At 48.6% G+C, this 13,324-nt stretch overlaps 1 protein-coding gene across 1 annotated transcript in view; it reads right to left on the bottom strand.

The window, feature by feature from the left end:
• The window catches only part of COMP (cartilage oligomeric matrix protein), a 153,376-nt gene that overhangs the window by 115,831 nt on the left and 24,221 nt on the right, over positions 1 to 13,324 (bottom strand). Inside the window, exon 3 of the mRNA XM_078671385.1 lies at positions 1,793 to 1,844. Within this exon, the coding sequence (XP_078527511.1) occupies positions 1,793 to 1,844 (52 nt within the window). The remainder of the gene's footprint in view (positions 1 to 1,792; positions 1,845 to 13,324) is intronic.

The following is a 13,324-nucleotide window of genomic DNA, read 5'->3' as shown; positions in this document are numbered from 1 at the left end:
GGCCTTACACTCAGAACTGTTATTGTAGACATATGCCCATATCTAGGGTCTAACATTGATTCCCAGGCTCAGTGCTGTAAAAAAAAAATAAAAAAAAAAATGCGGCTCATAATTTTGCTGGTGGTGTTGAATACCGAGGAACACCAGGACAATCTAGTCTTGATTCCACTCATGCGCCTTTCTCCCCTCACACTACACCAAGGGCCTGATTATGATGTCGGTGGGACCGCCACAGACTGGCCGTCAGTGGCAGTCCCACCGACATCCAGCCCCTCTGTCCGACCGCTGGATTCGGGTGCAAGCAGTTGGAGCTTGGCTGTGTGGGGGGGGGGCGGGGAGACCGCGCCTCTGACAGGATCAAGGATCCTGTCTGGACAGCGGTCAGACTCCTATCCCTACAGTGAGGGCGGTGCCTGTGCAGGCACCACCGTAGGGATTAGGATTCTTTTTCCGACAGGCTGTTCATGGTGGTCCTACCCCATGAACAACCTGTCGGGAAAGAACATTGAGGGCCCGAAGCAGGGCGCCCGTACCCCACGGGCCACTGTACAGTGGCCCAAGGGGTCACATCCACATGGTGCCTGGCTCATGGTGCAAGGCTGTGCACAAAGTGCCTTTTATAACTTCGGCTTGTGTGGGGGCCCATTTTTCAGGGCCGCAGCACAAGCTGCTTTTGTAAAAGGCATTGTAGAACCGCCTACACGGCAATCCTATTGTAGTCGAAAATGACACCAAGTTTGCAATGGAGTCGGAATTTAATTGGACACTCAAAATCAAAGCTTGAGATTAATCAATTTTCTTCGGAATGTCGTCCAACATTTTGGACACCAGAGCAGCCAGGGGGAATATAGACACAGTTATAGCTAACATAGCCATTAGAAGTTGATCAGTGCTTCATAAAATGAATTTGATATCACTGTGGCTTTATAGTAGCATCATATCCTGAGGGAGGCTGTGATACTGGGATATCACAGAAATGCAGGTCGAAGCGCAGATTGGGGGTATTCTCTTGCGAAGATCACACGACTCCCCAAGTTTTGGAGACAGTGGATATGCGATGGCTTGGGAGTCAGTCCTTTATCATCAAGATCAAGAACTACATGGATGAAGCTCTCCGGTGCCAAGGGCCAAACACTGGTTTTGTCCACTACAGCTGATAACACCATGAGATCCACTTTCCCTCTCGGGGACGAAGGGTGGTGGGCATACTTTTAAAAGATTGGGGTGGCACCTAGCAACAGTCCTTATCAAGCAATAAGAGAAAAAGTGGGAGGCCAAGGGAGGGATCACTGAACACAGAGTCAATCAGAGACAAGAGAGAGACAGGAGGGTAGGTCAGAGAGGCCTTATCCTATATAAAGAAAGGGATCTTGGCCTTGTTTGGGGATCTGGAGATGCGGCAGGATGAGAACGCGCTGAGCCGTTCTCCATTGCAGAGTGATCAGGAAGTGACATCCAACCATGAAGTGTTAGATCCCAAGCCATTGACCTTACCAACACAGGATCTAAGAGGTCTCAGCCAGTGAGCCTAGGGCTCATCCTTGGAACTCAAAGGACCTACCTCCCCGGATAGAAGACAACTATGTACAAATGCAGGACCGCAGAGTCTGCCGTCTCCATGGAAACAGCGAACTGTGTTAAGGAATGCCAGAACAAGCCTACTTCGAGTTATTGTCATCCCGACAATGACCCTCCCAAACACTCTAAAGACCACAGACATGTTATCAGGTAGAACATAAGACACAATATTAAACATATAATAGCCAATGGCTTTTCAAATGTATGAACATACCACAGGCATCGCATTCCATGACTGCATTTTTCAGGAAGATGATCTCCTTAAGCTGTTAAAAAAAGGTGAATTTGTCAACTCTTGATAAAGAACTGAAAATAGTCAGGTAAGAAGAAAAAAGAATTCATTTGATCAGTGTAATTGATTAGCAATTTATACTCTTAATCTTCAAACAATTTGGTTTTGCTTGTAACATGTTTTTAGGTAAGAATGCTCAAATCTTGGGCTATGAATAGATAAAATAATAAATATTATTGCAGTCCAGTGTGCTAATATTTTAGAACTTTGAAGTCTGAGATTGTCCAGTGACCCAGACTCAACCGCTGCGCTAGCATCTTGAAGCACTGGCTACTCCCACTGCTACAATTTGCTAACCCAACACCACTTCCTGCACCAGGAGAAAGCACAGGAAGTGATGAAGTTGCAAAGAGCCTTTAGGTTCCAGGCCTCCTGGGACAACATGAAGGTGGGAAATATCCCTGGATTGACAAGAACAGATATGAAGATAGAGATTCATGTAATAAATAATACCTTGGTTTAGATTTTGGTGGTAAAACAATAATCCTCTAATTTTAAATTCATTGGTGAAACCACAGGCTCTGCCATACTATCACTTATGAAGGAGAAAATTCAGCAGGAGAATTTTGACCCAGAATTAGCATTTCCCTTCATAACTGATGGATTTTTCGTTCCCAACCAACTCTACATTCATCCCTAAATCTTCTTATTTTAGTGCCTGCAAGGATTCCAAAATACAGGCTGCAGAAAGAACACTGCAATGTACGCAGCAATTCGCGGAGTGTCTGACCAGCTGAAATAGAAATTAAAAACTAGATTTTGCAACTTCTTCCAGAAATTCGACTGCCTTTCGCAATCCCGTTAAACTGTAAAGGATCAGACGAGACCTAGTCCAGAGCGCCTGGAAGGCGGCCTAGAGTCTCTTGACGCATCATTACCGTTTTGTACAGTTCTGTTCTGTCTCCTCCCCAAACTCTGAATCATTGCAAGAATTTGAAAAATATTTTGCTTTTTCGCTCCTTGCGACACAAACGCCCCACATGAAAAATCCATCAATGAAAAAAAAAGGTGTTGTGCGCCAAATAGAAGGTAAAACCATTATTCAACTGCAAAACTGTACTATATTAAAATCATGGGGGAGCAACCACAAAAGTCTATTAATTCCCTAGCAAGAAAATAGGATTCAGGAAGCAAAGTAAAATCCTTTCAGAGGATATTTCTATGAAACATTTAAGATACGTTCCATTTATCCCTGTTTTTCAATCACCAAGAAATCAAATTTCTTATGTACAGTGATTAAAATGAATATATATCTAACATATTTTAATGTACTAAAGTTTTAAAGGAATGCTGGATAAGGGCAGTATGGACAGAAAGCCCAATTTTCGGAGTTAGCTGTTTGAAAATCAACAACAAGCACTGGAAACCCAAGATACATGGTGTCAGCAACCTCCTTAAGCAGTGAGGTTTGTCCAATTTAAAGCTATGGTGTAGTTCTGTAGTAGGGGATCTCTGTGTATAGTCATAATCTAGTGAATAGTCCCGCCCATGTGCGTGGACCCCGGAGCAATCAAAAATAATCTCTTACAGTGTCAAAAAATGCAAAAAAAATGCATAGACACTTAAGAGAGAATTTAAAGACAGATAATGCAGCCAAAAGGCTACACTGTCCAGTACTTCAACTAGAAATTTCCACCATAAAATCCACAAAACAGCAAAGCCTGTACAGATTTCCCTTGCTTAACAGCAAAATCCCTCAGGAATGATAGAGAGAAGAACCTGGACAGACAAGCCCCATAGGCTGCCATTATGTGGCTTAATTAGGATACTGTGCCTTTAAGAGAACCTTCTAGAACCTTCTCTCAGTATCCCAGAATGCATAGCAGGTCCAACTTAGCCTCAGTTCTTTTTTCCGGCTCCTGCAAGCAGGACCCTGGAGCATTGAGCTCTCCCTTTCAAGGGTTTTTGTTAGTGTTTTACACTGCTTTCGATTTTTGGTACTTTTAAAGTACTCTAGTGACTTTCTTTCTGTGTTTCTGCACTCTTTTTTGTCCAATAATGCCTGCATTATTCGACAAGTGCCCTGAGTGCTCAAGAAAGAAGGCCAAGACAGACTCCCATGAGGTCTGTATTCTCTGCCTTCCCTCTTCCCACATCCCTGAGGAGTGTAGGATCTGCAGAAGCTTCTCTGGAAGGACCCTGAAGGAGAGGAAGAAGATCAGGCTTCAGGGGCTTGAGGAGGGGAAGCTGAAGGCACGAGGTGGGTCAGGAGGGGCTCCTTCTACCCATGCTGAGGCCTCTGGGGGGCTCCCCAGGGGCAGGAAGACCAGCCCGCGCCCAAGGTCTCCGTCTGGGTCAGTTGCGCTGACCACGACGTCGAGGGGACGGTCAACGGCCAGTTCCAGGTCTCCCCAGGGCTCTGGGTCGAGAAAACGTCGCCCGTCGACGTCGAGGAACGTGTTCCGGCCGCCGTCGAAGCCGGTGTCGATATCCTCGTCGTCGCTGTCGGCGTCGAGTGATCGACATCGGAGGGCCCGGCGTCGGCGCTCGCCGTCGAGGCGACACCGCCGTTCGCCGTCGAGGACATCGTCGTCGAGGGGATCCTCGTCGTCAAGGTCGCCGTCGAGGCGAAAGGCATCTCCGGCGCCGAAGAGGTCGACGTCGAAGCATTCCAAAAGGCCGACGTCGAGACGGTCGAGAAGATCGACGTCGAAAAGGTCGGAGAGGTCGACGTCGAGGAGGTCCAAAGGGTCGCCGTCGAAGCGATCCAGGAAGTCGACGTCGAGACCGGCGAAGAGGTCGAGGTCGCCGTCGAGGCACCATCGCCCGTCGTCGAGGTTTCGTGGCTCGTCGATCTGGTCGGGGTCGACGTCGAGACGAAGACACGGTTCGACGTCGAGGAGTGTGATTCGGTCGACGCCGAAGGACCGTTCGACGTCGAGGGGACATCGGTCGTCGTCTGGACACCGGTCTTCAGCGTCTGTAGGTCCTAAGGACAGACCCAGGACTGTGGGGGGCTCCCCACTCTCTGGTAGAGGTGATGGCTCGCCGGGACCGGCGCATTCCGGGGTGGATACTCCGATGAGGCCGTCTACGCCTCCTCCGCGGCCTGCTGTGCCGAAGGGTCCTCCTCCGAAGGCCCCTACCCCGCCTCCGAAGCCGGCTCCGCGGGACCCGCGTCCGGTTGCTCCTCCACCCCCGATCCCACCGAGGGAGGTGTCGATGCCTAAGTTCCCGACGCCTCCGAAGAAGACTCCTAAGAAGCCTGGAGCTCCTGACCCTGGGAGGCCGAAGGAGCGTCCGAGGCCCAAGAGGTCGAGGTCTCGCTCGGGGAGACGGGACAGATCGAGGAGTGGCCGCGGATCTTCATCACGATCCAGGCATCATCGCAAGAGACGTCGGTCCAGGTCACGTTCTCCTTCTGGGACCCGTTCCTACTCGCCCACGCTGTCCGATTCGCCGGAGACTAGGGTGTCTCCGATAGACGATATTAGCACATTTCAGGAGGTTCTCCTGCGTGGTGCGGCGAAGTTGGGCATTGAGGTTGAAGCGCCTACGGCTTCTACCTCGGTAATCTTTGAGACTTTACACAAGAGGCACTTGTCTCGCCCCCTGTTGCCTCTGGTGCCGGGGCTCCTTGAGCCCGCCGAACAGCTATTCCTGACGCCGGCGACGGTGAGATCTGTCCCTTCCAGGATACTGAAAAAGTACAGGGCTCCGGACTCAGACCCAGCCTTCTTGAGAAAAGACCCGGTACCGGATTCGGTCATCGTGACTGCTGCTCGGAAGCTTCATTCCACCTCCCCTGCGTCCACGGTGCCTCCGGACAAGGAGAGCCGGTGGATCGATTCTGCGGGTCGCAAGGCGTGTGGGACATCCGCCTCGTCCATGAAGGCAGCCAGTGACTCGGCTTTGCTGGGACGTTACGACCGGTCCCTTTGGGACTCGATGGAGCAGTTCGCAGACCTCGTCCCTCGAGACCGCAAGGAGGACTTTGTGGAGATCGTCAAGGAGGGGATGTTGGTCTCTAATCAGGCCATCGGCGCGGCAGCAGACATATCGTTGCTGTCCGCGCACGGATATTGCCACGGGATTCACCAGAGACGCCACGCTTGGCTCAGGTTGACGTCGTTGAAACCGGAGGCACAGCAACGCGTGGCGAATCTCCCGTTTTCCGGAGATACCCTCTTCGGGAAGCACGCGGATGATGAGATGGCCAGGATGAAGGCCGAAGCGGAGACCCTGACGGCAGTGGGCCTGGAAAAGCCCAAGGAAAAGAAACCCTTCCGACAGTACCAGCGTCGGTTTGGGGCGCAGGGTCGTGGAAGGGGGCAGTCTGCTGGTCAACATCAACAGCGGCAGCAGCAGCAGCAGCAGTACAGGCAGCCCTTCCAGAAGCGACAGGGTGGTAGAGGTCGTCAACAGTCCTCTACCGCGACCAAGGGCCCGGCCGGGTCCCGTCCCTGAGCTGTTACTTCCCCCTCGTCCGTTACCCGCTCCGGTGGGGGGAAGCGTTCAATTTTTTCTGGCAGAGTGGAGAAAAATTACTCAGGACAAGTGGGTGCTGAATATTGTTTGCAATGGATACAGTCTACGTTTCACCAGCCCTCCTCCATCGATTCCTCCCGTCAGCTCGCAGTATCAACTGCGCGAGCTTCAGACGGAGGCGGACGTTCTGCTAAGGAAAAGGGCGATCGAAGACGTGCCTCTGTCTCAAAGAGGAAGAGGTCTGTACTCTCGGTTCTTTCTTGTCCGCAAGAAGGACAAAAACGAGTTCAGGCCCATTCTGGATTTGCGGCAGGCAAACAAGTGGATTCGCAGAGAAAAGTTTCGCATGCTGTCGTTGCATCAGATCTACCCTCAGCTGCAACGGGGAGACTGGATGTGTGCCATAGATCTACAGGACGCATACTTCCACGTGCCCATTGGCATGCAAACACAGAAAATTTCTGCGCTTTCAAGTCGGCACCAATCACTATCAGTACACGGTGCTACCCTTCGGACTGAAGTCTGCACCCAGGACATTCTCAAAATGTATGGCAGTGGTAGCGGCACACCTGAGGAAGAACAAGGTGTTTGTCTACCCGTACCTGGACGATTGGTTGATCAAAGCCTCCTCCTTCTCGGAAGCTCGAGCACACTTCCAGAAGACGTGCGTTCTCTTGAACAAGCTGGGGTTGCACATCAACATGTCCAAGTCGGTCCCGATTCCGGTGCAGTGCATCCAGTACTTGGGGGCCTCCATCAATACGCTGTCAGCAAGCGTGTCTCCTTCGGAAGAGCGACGTTTATCACTCGTTCGGAAGGCTCAGGCTCTCATGAAAACTCCGTCCACGACGGTGAGGACCGTGTCTTCTCTACTGGGATCGATGGCCTCTTGCATTTTTCTCACTCCTCACGCACGGCTACAAATGCGTCCTCTGCAGGAGTGCTTGGAGGATCAGTGGGACCAGAGGAGAGGTTCTTGGGACGACAGGATACGGCTGTCTCTACATGCTCTTCAGTCTCTGAAGTGGTGGTGCTCGAAGGAGAATCTCCTCAGAGGCGTTCCCTTCCACAAGGACATTCCCACACAGACCATCGTGACGGATGCGTCTCTCCAAGGTTGGGGGGCGCATTCCGGAGATCTGCAAATTCAAGGGACGTGGTCCCCGACGGAGTCCACGTACCACATCAATTTCCTGGAACTGAGAGCTGTTCACTTGGCACTGAAGGCCTTTCATCCGTCCTTTCAGACCAACTCTCTGCTTGTTCAGACGGACAACACGACTACGATGTATTACCTCAACAAGCAGGGGGGCTCGAGATCGCGCACTCTGTCGCAGGAGGCGCAGGCGATCTGGCACTGGCTTCTGGCTCGAGGACTGTCGATAACGGCCACCCATCTGCCAGGTGTGCAGAATGTTCAGGCAGACGAACTGAGCAGAATCGTGCAGGAAAACCACGAATGGGTCATAAACGACGAAGTACTAGGAGAAGTCTTCGCAAGGTGGGGAACTCCAGACGTAGATCTGTTTGCCACCGCCGAAAACAGCAAATGCCGAGACTTCGCCTCCAGGTACTACCAGCCAGGGACGCTGGGGAACGCGTTATGGATCAACTGGTCGAACAGCTTTCTGTACGCTTTTCCACCAATTCCCCTGATTCCGGCGGTTCTCATCAAGCTGTCCCAGTCCAGGGCGAGAATGATTCTGATTGCCCCGGAATGGCCCAGACAGTGGTGGTTCACGGACCTGCTTCACCGTTCTCTCCTTCCTCACATGAAGCTGCCGTGCAGGCCGGACCTTCTCACGAAGTTCGGGGGGCGGATGGTGCACCCCAACCTCTCGTCTTTGAGTTTGGCGGCATGGCTCCTGAAATAGTGCAATATGGCCATCTGAATCTCCCAGAGGATTGTATGGGCATACTGAAGGAGGCTAAGCGACCTTCCACTAGGACTTCCTATGCTTACAAGTGGAAGAGGTTTTGCATCTGGTGCAAGTCTAAGAACTATGACCCTACGTCATGCAAGGAAGATGTCATCCTTCCATATCTGCTTCATCTGGCGCAGTCGGGCCTTAATGTCCATTCCATTAAGGTTCATCTGGCTGCTTTGACTGCCTACAGGAAAGGCCCTTCACAGACTTCCTTTTTCCAGATCCCTGTGATCAAAGATTTTTTGGAAGGCTTGAAGAAAGTGTTCCCTCCTGTCAGGCTTCCTTCGCCTTCATGGGACTTGAATGTGGTGCTGTCCAGATTGATGAAGGAGCCTTTTGAACCCATTCATAAGGCTTCGTTGCAGCACCTGTCCTGGAAGGCGGCGTTCCTAGTGGCCATTACATCGGCCCGCAGGGTGAGTGAGATTCAGGCATTGTGTTGCCAGGAACCTTATACTGTGTTTCATAATGCTAAAGTTGTTATGCGTACTCACCCTAAGTTTCTTCCCAAGGTTGTTTCTGATTTTCATATCAATCAGACTATCACTTTGCCTACGTTCTTTCAGAATCCTTCGTCTCCGGCGGAAAGGTCTTTACATTCCCTGGATGTGCGGAGGGTGCTGAAGTTTTATCTTGATAAGACTAAAGATGTTCGTAGGTCAGACCAATTGTTCATCAATTATGGTTCAGTCAGGACGGGTCTTGCTACCTCTAAACAGTCCATCTCTAGGTGGATTGTGTCCTGCATTCAGTTGTGTTACTGCAAAGCTAATAAGACCTTAGGGGGCAAACCTAAGGCTCATTCCACCAGGGGCAAGGCTGCTACGACAGCTATGCTCCGTAATGTTCCCATTGCAGAGATCTGCAAGGCGGCCACTTGGAAGTCGGTCCATACCTTTGCTAAGCATTACTGCCTGGATTCTGATGCCAGGGCAGACGCTCAGGTTGGGCAGGCTTCGCTGCGGAATCTGTTCGCACAGTAGTGGCGTTATTTTACTCTCCACCGCCGCTTGGTGTGGGGATGGGCTTGCCATTCTATTCACTAGATTATGACTATACACAGAGATCCCCTACTACAGAAGGAGTAGTTTCTGTCCTGTAACTCCAGTTCTGTAGTAGGGGTATCTCTGTTATAGTCATAAGCGCCCTCCCGCCTCCCCGGTGGAGTGTTGTTCATGATCATAATGCTACAGGTCTGGCGTTTCCTACGCCCTCGAAAAGAACTGAGGCTAAGTTGGACCTGCTATGCATTCTGGGATACTGAGAGAAGGTTCTAGAAGGTTCTCTTAAAGGCACAGTATCCTAATTAAGCCACATAATGGCAGCCTATGGGGCTTGTCTGTCCAGGTTCTTCTCTCTATCATTCCTGAGGGATTTTGCTGTTAAGCAAGGGAAATCTGTACAGGCTTTGCTGTTTTGTGGATTTTATGGTGGAAATTTCTAGTTGAAGTACTGGACAGTGTAGCCTTTTGGCTGCATTATCTGTCTTTAAATTCTCTCTTAAGTGTCTATGCATTTTTTTTGCATTTTTTGACACTGTAAGAGATTATTTTTGATTGCTCCGGGGTCCACGCACATGGGCGGGACTATTCACTAGATTATGACTATAACAGAGATACCCCTACTACAGAACTGGAGTTACAGGACAGAAACTACTCCTTATGGATTGCACACACTCTAAGATGGCTCTCAGACTTGTCGTGATTGGATGGTGTAGGTTGTGGCAAGGATAAGAGGCGTGTCTGTCGGTGTAGGTTACGAATATCATGAACTGGATATCGAGTTACAAGATCATGACCAAAATTTAAAAATGCTAAATATGGGTAGGTAAATATATATAGGTAAGTATAGATTTTCTATACATAACTTCACATATATTGCGATATATACGTATATATATATATATATATATATATATATATATATATATATATATATATATATATATATATATCTTCAAGGTACGTGGAGTTGAAAACTAGTAAATATATACTTACCTATATACACCTCCTCAATATTTTGGTCCTCCACATTTCGGTCACAATATTCTAGTAACTTAATATTCAGGATATTATATCTTGGCCAGACTGGCAAACAAAATCAACCCAGGCAAAAACTTTCACATCAGCCCCACACTGAGGAGGCCGCCACTAGAATGGAGCCATGGAGATCGTCATGGTTGGGTAATGGTAGCCCACCCATCTCTGGGAAAATGTCTATCAGTATAGCCAGGCAGGTCCTCATTGCACTGGTGTTGGTCGATAAATGCGGCACACTGGCTAAAACATGAGCAGATATTGTGGTGTCTGGGAGCAAGGAAACCCATTGATGCCAGAATTCCGTCCCTGCGGCTATTTAACCCCGTCCTTAGCAGTTTCAAAAGACTGGGGGGGGCTAAAGCATAACTAACGTGAGATCCTAATGGTGGGATAATCCAAGATCCAATTTATTGGGTGGTCCTAATCTCGGGGCCTGCCGCAGTAATACATCTAGTATTATCTTTAATGTTGAGGATTTGATCCCATAGCAAGCCAATACACAGGCTAAAAAACCCAACTTTGACCTTTCTATGGTGATCAAAACACACAAATCCTACCAACAACCTACAGAGTAAGTCAAGAACTCTCGCAATGACAAACTACAACATTACTGCAATGTGACCCACACAGGTGACACAAACAAAAGCTAAAATATACGGCCAAGGTATTTGAGTGGGTCGAGTCCTGCCTGAATTAAAAAAAGACTTTGGAATTGGCCCCTATTGGAACTTACATTTTTCACCAGCCGTAGACAAAGCTATATTCTGGAAATGGTTTGCTGGTGGACAAGTGAGAGTTGGTGATTTCTTCACTGCTATGGGCATCAAACCCTTTGAAGAAATCAATCCTACAGAGTCTGAAAGGTATTGCTTTTGTCAGACCCGACAATGGGTTTTACACCACTTGATTAAACCACATGCTTCGAGATGCTTCACGAATGATGAGCGATCACTACTGATGAAGGATGGGGGTAAAAAACTTGTCCCAGAGTTAAATAACCCCATGATAGAGAAACCAGGAGTAGGAAAACAAACTGCTCAAGAATGGGGCAAACAGCACTAGACCACAAACTCACACGGAAAGAATGGGAAGACATATCGACTAGAACACACTCGACAGTTAGGAACTCAAACGTAAAAGAGTCAATGTCCAAAATAACATATTACTGGTATAACACCCAGGTCAGAGTCCATCAAACGGACAGTTGCAGGGAGGATTACTGGAGGAAGTTTGGAGAAAGAGGCCCACTTAGTACAACACTCCCCGAAATTGCACAGGTACAGGGTGGATGTTCTCCAAGCGATTGACTACATACCAGGACCATGCTTCCTAGATCCTCTACGTACACACTGATAGGCCCGTCTAACATCCAAACGTTCCCAATGCTTTCACTCATGCAGCTAAACAAAGCAGCACAGTCCTCTAAAGTAAATCGAGACCACCTCAGCGCAAGAGATTATCTTAATGAACTACGGACGGTCCTGGTGATGGAAAAATTGATGATGTATGTCGAACAGTGGCGTAAAGACATTGTAAAGCCCTGGGTACCCTTTTTGTCCTTCTTTTCAATTGAATTTAGATAACTACTCTGCTCTGGATACGTACGATTCCTGCACAGCATCCCAGGTGGAATGCCGCAGAAACACGCTAACCTGGATCGACTCAATGCCATGAAGTGGGCGTGGAAGGATGGAGGGACGGCTTCGCATTTCCTAATTCTCCCCAGGCTGCATGATGAGAGAGGGAGTGGAAAGGAGGGGAATTTGGATGTATCCTTTGCTCACAAGACACCTGACTGCGGGTCACTTTGCAGCTCATTGGACATTGGAAGTAGTTGAGTCCAACCCCAAACTCAATAAACAGATTTCAACATGAAACACATCCAGTCAATAGCGTTTGATGAGCTGAGTTGGCCCAGGAGATTGCCTTTGCACCGTCAAAGAATGCCTTATGAACTGTTGAAAACAAGGACTGAGTTGGTTGTAAAGTTCTGGACATCTAATATCACTGATGACAAAAACAGATGGTCATATCAAGAGGCTTGCCAAAGAACTCCAGGCAACACAGCTGACACAACACTTCAGAAGCTCTCTTCAAACGTGTGAGGGGCAGATTTGCTGGCTGTGTGCATGGTACAGCAGCAACACCGGAGACAAACACAAAATATGGGGAAAATGTATTCATCAAAATCAATTTATGTACATTTTTAAAGATGCATCTGCTTTAAACTATATATAAGCCAAGTAACTGGTAAATGTTTTAGGACACGCCATCTCTTCTGCAGTACATTTTTATTTGGAATCTGTAAACAGACAGCTGGTTAGGGATCTGAATCCTGCCAGGGCCAGATCTATTAACACTAGGTGCCAAACAATAATTCTGATTTGTTGTACCGTATATAAATTGTCTCTCAGTAGCTCGCTTGCCAACTCCATAAGTTGAGAAGAACTTAGACAGGACCGAAGGGAGTCACGGGTGCCTGGTTTGATGTTTCCCTCATGGCCCCACTCTTTCCGCTTGTCCTCAAAAGACTCCTGGCATTGTCACTTTAGCCCCTATTATGAGGATAAACTTTGGGGAAGGTTGATGGGGGGATGTGAATTTAGAAGGCAGGTACCAAACTGGAAACTTCAGGAAGAGAAGGCCCCAGCATTATGCTCTGGTTTTGACTCTAAGATCTACCAATAAGGCTCCTTGTTGCGGTGAGACATTCCCACATACGCGTACGTACCTCAGGAAAATTCATCCTCTAAAAACGGGATGTTCTCCTACAAACCAATTTTGGGTGTTTTGTTTTTGTTCATAGAGCTATTTAGTACATAAACAGAGAGAAGTTGAATGCACCAAGAGGCGCACAGCACCAGCAGATGGGCAGTAAGTCACCTTACAAAAGGTACAGACGTGGAGGAAAAATAGCTTGGCTGGGTTGGCTAAAAAGGGTAGAGACAAGATACCCAGGACCCCAACAAAAACAAACTGTTTAGAGTGGAACCAGAGGAAAATGGCCTCTCTTGTACAGTCCTTGTGTGAGGTATGTGTCTTATCTGACACTGGTCTCA

Source organism: Lissotriton helveticus, chromosome 12, assembly GCF_964261635.1.
Source record: "Lissotriton helveticus chromosome 12, aLisHel1.1, whole genome shotgun sequence".
Classification (NCBI taxonomy): Eukaryota; Metazoa; Chordata; class Amphibia; order Caudata; family Salamandridae; genus Lissotriton; species Lissotriton helveticus.
This window is presented reverse-complemented; position numbering and strand designations above follow the sequence as displayed.